The sequence below is a fragment of the Hippoglossus stenolepis genome, chromosome 20, assembly GCF_022539355.2.
Source record: "Hippoglossus stenolepis isolate QCI-W04-F060 chromosome 20, HSTE1.2, whole genome shotgun sequence".
NCBI lineage: Eukaryota > Metazoa > Chordata > Actinopteri > Pleuronectiformes > Pleuronectidae > Hippoglossus > Hippoglossus stenolepis.
Genome location: NC_061502.1, coordinates 19,850,745 through 19,858,222, shown reverse-complemented (window position 1 = coordinate 19,858,222; position 7,478 = coordinate 19,850,745). Strand labels below are relative to the sequence as shown.

Below are 7,478 nucleotides of genomic sequence, written 5' to 3'. Positions count from 1 at the left end.
TCATATTCATACGTAATTAACACATATTAACGACCTGTAAATTAAAGGGTTACCATATTGATTCATGGTGTTTTAAAGGTTGAATCCTATTATTGCTAAAATGAAATGAAATCAAAACCTTTATTGTAATTGTACGAGACGATAAAATGAAATTCTCAGATCCGCTGCGTCCGTGCGCCGCCATCTTGTTTCCCAGTGAAGAAATAAGGCACAGACAGATAAATTACTGTATTTATATTTATTTGAAAACAACAATCCATTTTTTCCACTTCTACTGCGATTCCTTGTCGACTGGGGTCATACATGATATTTGTATTAATTCCACGGAACACCATCACAAAAGTTACCCTTTTATATGCACATTTACCTTTTTTTTGTCCTTTTTTTGTATTGTATTGTCGTCATTTCTATACAATGACTTGTGCTTTGATATTCTTGAAAGAGAGAAACAGACTTTTTTAAAGACATTGTTGTCGTCATGATAAGTGTATATAACAGAGGGAGGATCCAAATAGAAAAAAGTGGTAAGAATAAGAGGATATACTGGTCGAGTACACACCGATACAGAAAACAGAGATACACACTCACATTGCACCTGCCCGACTCCACCAGGACCACCCCCCCCACCCCCCCACCTCCTCCTCCCTTCTGCTCCTGACTCTACGATGGGTTTTAAGTACAACTGCTGTTGCCTTGCAACAAATACACTCCCTGCTGGTGAGCAGAGCTCTGGCTAAATATTGCTTAGCTACAAAATGAAATGAAGGAGCGGAGGAGGGAAAACGCAGAAAGGCCCAAAGACTGTGAAGTTGATTGTTGTTTTTTGAGGGTTCAGAACAATTCACCTTCAATTTCAATGAAAGTCTGCTGCAAAATAAAAAAGATCAGCGAGCTCGTCTTTAGAAATATAAGGTGCATTTGTCAGAGAGTTTGCTGAACGTGTTTGTCTCCAGAAACGAAGAGTTTGGACACGATGAGAAATACAAATGAAGTTTGTCGTGGGGTTCGACTTGATGCTCACACGACTGGAATGTTTCCCCCTTTTAAAAAAACTGTTTTCATTCAAGCAAAAGTCACGTGACAGAGAGTGGAGCCGTTCGGCGGCTGGTGGGAGGGAGGAGTGTTAGCGGGAGGAAGAGGAAGAGGAGAAAGAGGACGAGGAGGAGGAGGAGGAGGAGGAGGAGGAGGAGGAGCAGAATGCCACGGTGCAAGAAGGCATGTTCATTCACTTAATGCTGAGTCTGAGCCTCGCAAATAAAAAAGAGAAACAGAAGAAATAAAACCACGAAAAAAAAATTTGAAAACAAAAAGAAATCACAACCAGAGACGAGAGAAGAGCAGCAGAGAAAATGTACAAGCTCATAAATACATAACCTTAATGTGAATGTCATTCTATATGATAAGTGCAGAGAGAGAGAGAGAGAGAGAGAGAGAGAGAGAGAGAGAGAGAGAGAGAGAGAGAGACTCTATATGCTGTATGTATTCATATGCTGGGTAAATATTCATCTTACTTCTATGTGTATATACCTCCAAGCAGAGGGTGCTCACTTAGACGTATATAAATAGGTCTAACATATAAAGCCATAGTACAGTGTATATATATCCTCGCCCTAATGTCAGCGATAGCAAAAAACCCATGCTTTACATAGAAAAAGGCATCCACGACATTTAAGAAAAAATTTACAATTTATGAAACATGGTAACAATAATAAATAGTATTATATAGAATTGCCGCTGTACACAAAAAAGCCATTTTTTTTAAAATTTCACTCATATAAAAATATGTTTTAGTGCAACCGTACGTAATAGTAATATCCATAACTTCACATCGCTTGTCCAGACTTTTTAAGGTGTCCAAAAAGAGAGAGAGAGAGAGACAGAGGAGGGAGGAGGGAGGAGGAGGAGGAGGGAGGAGGAGGGAGGAGTTTGCATTTATTACAAAGCTGATATTATTGTATTTACATTTACCTTCCTGCTTCGTTTGCTTATCAGAATATAAGCAACAAAAAAAGGTTGAAAGAAAAGGCACACACGTAGCTGTCCAATCTTTTGTTTCTGACGTACCGTTTCTAACCCGACTCCTTCCTCGGCTTTGACTTTCCTCATCCGGGCGAGCGCATGTTGTTTCCGTACACGTGAAACCGTTTGCAAATCCTCTTTAAATAAGAAAGTGTCAGATAGCAGGCCCCCGGTTAGAACAGACATGTGAACAGCATGCTGCAGAAGTTCATTCATGTTCTTTGTATGTATCTGAGAGAGAGAGAGAGAGAGAGAGAGAGAGAGAGAGAGAGAGAGAGAGAGAGAGAGAGTGTGTGTTGAACTAGAAGAAATGTGTGTGTAAAGTGTGCAAAGGTCATTTCTCTCTCTGTTGCACTTCATCCCTTCCTATTATCCCAAAACAAAAAAGAAATCCACAGATCCTCCTCCTCCTCTCCTTCTTCCTCTGCAGGTCTACGACACGTCTCTGCTCCTCTTTGTGCTTTCGACCTCTCCGGCTCGCTCCAGCCGCGGAGGTTTGGACGCCGTCGGAGGCTGGAGGGCGTCGACCGCAGGGCTGTGAGGGTGAGGAGAGGAGGTGGAGGAGTGAGGGGAGGAGGGGACTGACGGGTGGGGAGGCCTGAGCTCCAGGCCGCTAAAGTGCTGAATCCCAGGGGGAGAGGGCGAGGGGTGAGGAGATGGCGGCGACATGGAGACGGAGGGCGAGCGGCGCTGCTGATGCTGGGAGTCAGCGGACGCTGCAGAAGGGGAGGAGGAGGAGGAGGAGGGAGGAGCTCGGCCTCCATCTTTACCTTCATCCACCTTCAGGCCTCTCTCCGGCTCCTCGGAGTCGATGCAGAGTGACGCGATGGCGGTGGTGCACGTCTGGATGCCCTCCTCCTGCTCCAGCCTCACTCCCCCGCCGTCCCTGTCCTGCGAGGACGGGTGAGGTGCCGACGACTCCCTCACCCACTCTCCTCCCCCTCCTCCCCTCTCGATGAAGGAGATGAAATGTGGGGGGGCAGCCTCGCTGGTGGTGGAGTCCTCTGACGTGCTCTTCTGCACCGTCAGGCGTGGTGCCCCCTGCTGAGCGAGAGGGGTGGTGACGGACGTGTGGACGGAGTGTACCATCTGGATCCCGCCGATGGGGATCATCGGGTAGGGCGAACGCACCTGGAATCACAAGTTAAAGGTAATTAATTAAATATGTAAATTATAAACACAGAATCTAGAATAGTGAGTAAAGTAAAATAAAAAGCTTAAATGAAATAAATCAAATATAATTACATCAAATATAATAAAAGTAAGAAGTAGTGACCTGGAGTTGAGAATGAAGAGGAAGGTGACTGAACAGGACTTGGTGAGGTGGGCTGGACTGGTTGCCGTGGTTACTGGCCTGCCGCTGTTCCCCCAGTGAAGGTGAGTCTGGACGAAGTTCCTGGAAACACAAGAAACACGAGAGGAGACGCAGTGAAAGAAACCGATGAGGCAGATTTGATTGAATAAGTTAATTCGTCCAAAGAAAACTTTGAAGAAACCTCAGACTCATTTCTTAAATCTGACGTCGACATTCAAAAAATAATTACACGCACTCAGTTCTAGTTTTAATAAAAACACATTTGAGGCTTTGTGACGAAAAAACAAATATTATATGAAAGTGAGTCTCGATGAGCAGGAACAGAAATGCGTGGTCGGAGGTGTCGGTAGAAAAATAAATGAAAAGAACGACGGCTCGGTCGAACTTCTCGAGTCTGAGAAAAGGTTTTTTAAAACATGAATTTATTATTTGAAGGAACAGACGATAATCAGTTGTTTAAAGTCGGGAGCAGCAGCAGAAGCCAGAGTTAGAAGTGGAGCTCTTAAGAAGAAAAACAGCCGTGTTATTAACCACACCGCCGCCGGCCAAGATCCCGTTACCACCAAAACCCAGCAGCCCCATCTTCAATCATGCCTTCGCTCTGACGCTCTATCGGACTCTTTATTCCCTCATCCTCCCTGAATGTTTCTGCTCCGGCTGCCAAACGCTTCTCTTCTCCCCACTTGGTCCGACAGCTGCTTTCTTTCCGTCATCATTTCTACTTCAGGTTTTCTGCATCGACGCCACGACTTAATGTCACAAAGTTTAGAAAAATCACAGTGAAGAAGTGAACACTGACGCAGTTTGAGATTTTTTAGATTTTAATCCCCGTCGATATATACATAAGTTATGGTAAATAAAATAAAAAGATGAAGAAAAAGAGTCTTCAACTGGAAGATAGAAAATCAAACAAGTAAGCTGATTCTTACCGTCTCCATTTCTGTGCTGGTTCTGCGACGTCCCAGAGAAACGAACTCCCCCTGACCCCCCGGCCTCAGGCTCCTCGCTCCGCTCTGCTGGCTGCAGGTCGCAGGTGAATACACAGATTTACAACAATTAATATCTGTTGGATCCTCTGTTAAACTTTACAGGAATGAAATATACGATAAGAGATAATTACAGAAAGTTGATCAGATTATGGTAAACAGTATTTATCCAGTCAGGTGGTCCTCACCTTTGGGGGTGAAGGTGCTGGTGGAGTCCTCTGCGAGGGGACAGAGGCCGGAGCACCCCCCTGTGGCGACCTCGTGGTGAAAGGTCACGCTTGTAGTCTCTTCCTGCCGGAGACGTGGGTCGAGACAGAGGGGAGAGCAGTGAGAGGTGTCCCCTCCTGGGGGAGAGGTCTCTCCGGTACCCGCCTGCCACGCCCAGGTCTCTCTTGGGGGAGATGTGTCGCAGAGGGGAGATGTCCCTCCGGGGCGAGAGGTGTCTGGCACGGGGCGAGAGGTCGCGACGCGGGGAGAGGTACCGGCGGGCTGAGGGCGAGGAGGAAGGGGAAATGGGGGACGGGCAGCCGGAGTGGTCCAGCCCGGGTGAGGACAGGCGGGAGGAGGGGGAGGAGAGGTCCGGGGAGTGGAAGGGCAAGTCTTCATCCATCGAGGAGCAGGGTGGAACCAGCAGCCTGCTCCCCAGTGACCTCTGCAGGCTGTGCTGGTACTCGTGACCATGCTCCCTCGCCGCCAGGTCGCTGGGCGGAGCCTGCGATGTGATCTGGATGCTCGGCACGGTGGTGAAGTAGCCAAACAGCGGCGGCTTGTTGGCGTTTCCCAGGAGGTCGGACGCAGAGTGATGAGACAGGTGAGGAGACGGGTGGGAGGCGGCCATGGCGGTGATGGACATCGCGGGGAGGCTGTACGGCTGCGGGCTGGTGGAGCGTGAGCGAGTCTTTGGAGTGGAGTCGCCATCATAATCGTCCTCTTCATCGTCTTCATCGTCCACCTCATCGCCGTCCTCCTCGCCGCCGTCCGAGTCGTCTGCATCCGAGAACTGGTGGTCGGCCATCACGCCTCTGGACATCTTCTCTGACCTCTGACCTTCATCTCCGCCATCTACGAGACGACGAGGAGGGAAAGAGGAAAGAGAAGAAGAAGAGGAGGAGGAAGAGGAGGGATATAAAAAGTGATGGATGAGAAAAAAGAAGAGGGGAAACAGAATGTAGAGGAATTTAATGGGGCAGAGAGGAGGAAGGGAGGGAGGAGAGAATCAGGAAAAAGTAAGAGGAGAGGAAGAGGAGGAATAAGAGAAAGTAGGGAATGTGATGGATGAAGAAAAAGAAACAGGAGACAGCAGAAGAAAAGGAAAAGGAAAAATTTGAGAAAGCAAGAGCGAGAAAGAAGAAGAGGAGGAAGAAGAGAAAGGAGAAGAAATTAAGACGTGAAATAAAACCACATTTTCTCTCCGGCTCCAAACAATAAAAAGTCAAAGACAATAAAGCTCCAGCCAAACGTTTGTGTTGGCAGCAGAACGACTTCGTTCTGGAATAAAACAAATCTGCTCGTCTGAAAACAGAATCATTTGTTTGTTTGTTTCTCCGAACACAAAGAGTCAAAGATACAAACTGACCCTGAACCGTGGATTCACCTGGAAACTAAACCTAAAAACATCAACACTTCCTTTGCTTCTTTTCTAAATTTGCTTTTTCTTTTCTCCTCCAGCCGCCGTTTGAAGATCATGAACTTTATTCAAACGACTTCTCACAGATCCTCGAGTCTGTTTGTGTCTCAAGAGCTTGACACCGAATGAAATCTGGAAACGAAGCCAAAACATTTAGAATTCAAACGCTGTCGTCTCACGCTGTTCAGTAGTCGCGGTGACGAGGAGTCGTCCGATAAACAGGCTCGACCAATCAGGGGATTAAAACCCAACTGATCAGAAACATGAACAAACATCAGCGAGATAACGACGCCAGGACGTTTTCTCTCCTGAGGCCTGAACAAGGTGTGAACGAGTCCTGGAGGTTTCCTGACAGCGAACTGAATAAAACAAAGACATTGAATTCCTCCACGTTGTCAATAGGAAACATTCAGAGATGATTTATGTCGTTTTATTGGTATTTATTGACGGTAAGAGAATCACCAGACGGTTGTTAATCCTGATGAAATCTCTAAATGAAATGAATCCCACTCGTTCGCAGCCTCGTTATCAAGTCATCTGAAGATTAATGGGAAACCGAACACCCCCAGCCAACTCCTGCCAGGAGAATTTATTATTTGTGAATATTTCATGGGAAATCTCGTTCATCCCTCTGAGCCCACAACATCTTCCCCAGTAATAATTTTCAGATTATTTCCATATCAGCTGATTAATGGGATCCTGGAGTCCGGGAGCCTCCCGCTGCGTCGCAGGCGATGAGCGGCAAATATTCCTCTCTGCGTCTTGATGGAAAATAAATGTGTGGCTTCACAAATTGTTCCTTGGAGATGCTCATGGAAATCTTTAAAACGCCGGATAATGAGAGACCGCGGACGGCAGAGTGATGTTTCGACTTTTCTCTTTAAAGCTGCTTATGTGTCGAGTGCTTGACACGAGTGTTGAGCTCCGCTTTCCATTTCACTTCCTGTCCCCGTACGACCGCACGGAGCAAAGAGTGGAGGCTGCAGCTCCCGGAGTGAGTGTGTGTGTGTGTGTGTGTGTGTGTGTGTGTGTGTGTGTGTGTGTGTGTGTGTGTGTGTTTTATTTACCTCCATCGTCCGCCTCTGCGTCCTCAACCGACGACATGGAGACTCCCAACTCCAGACACTTTTTCATATGAGCCTTTGACTTCATGTGCTTCGTCAGGTTTCCTACAAACACACACATTAGACACACACACACACATTAGACACACACACACACAACACACACACACACACACACACACTTTAATGACTCTTGAGTGACGAGAGTGTCAGAGGCTGAAATGGACATTTTGTAGAAGCCGTAGAATAAAAACGATCACATCCACAAAAAAATTACAATTAACAAATCGCATATCGTTTCTTCATCATGTGATTTAATGACTTGGTCCGAACTCGTCGCCCGTCAGGCAGAAAACAGCTTTTTAATAACGATCAGATATCTTCAGCCCCCCCGTCCGACCACCATGAGCTCTCTGCATGTTTTATTCACCACTTACTTCTATATTTTGGGATTTTATTCTTCAATT

General features: G+C 46.6%; 1 protein-coding gene across 3 annotated transcripts in view; it reads right to left on the bottom strand.

The window, feature by feature from the left end:
• Positions 1 to 223: 223 nt before the first annotated feature.
• Positions 224 to 7,478, bottom strand: part of hivep2a (HIVEP zinc finger 2a) — a 77,361-nt gene continuing 70,106 nt past the window's right edge. For all 3 annotated transcript variants that reach the window (XM_035143526.2, XM_047337988.1, XM_047337989.1), the window contains 5 exons: positions 7,015 to 7,116; positions 4,509 to 5,382; positions 4,264 to 4,354; positions 3,296 to 3,415; positions 224 to 3,150 (listed from right to left, as the gene is read on the bottom strand). In XM_035143526.2, coding sequence (XP_034999417.2) covers positions 2,452 to 3,150; positions 3,296 to 3,415; positions 4,264 to 4,354; positions 4,509 to 5,382; positions 7,015 to 7,116 — 1,886 coding nt within the window. In that variant the 3' untranslated portion in view covers positions 224 to 2,451. The remainder of the gene's footprint in view (positions 3,151 to 3,295; positions 3,416 to 4,263; positions 4,355 to 4,508; positions 5,383 to 7,014; positions 7,117 to 7,478) is intronic.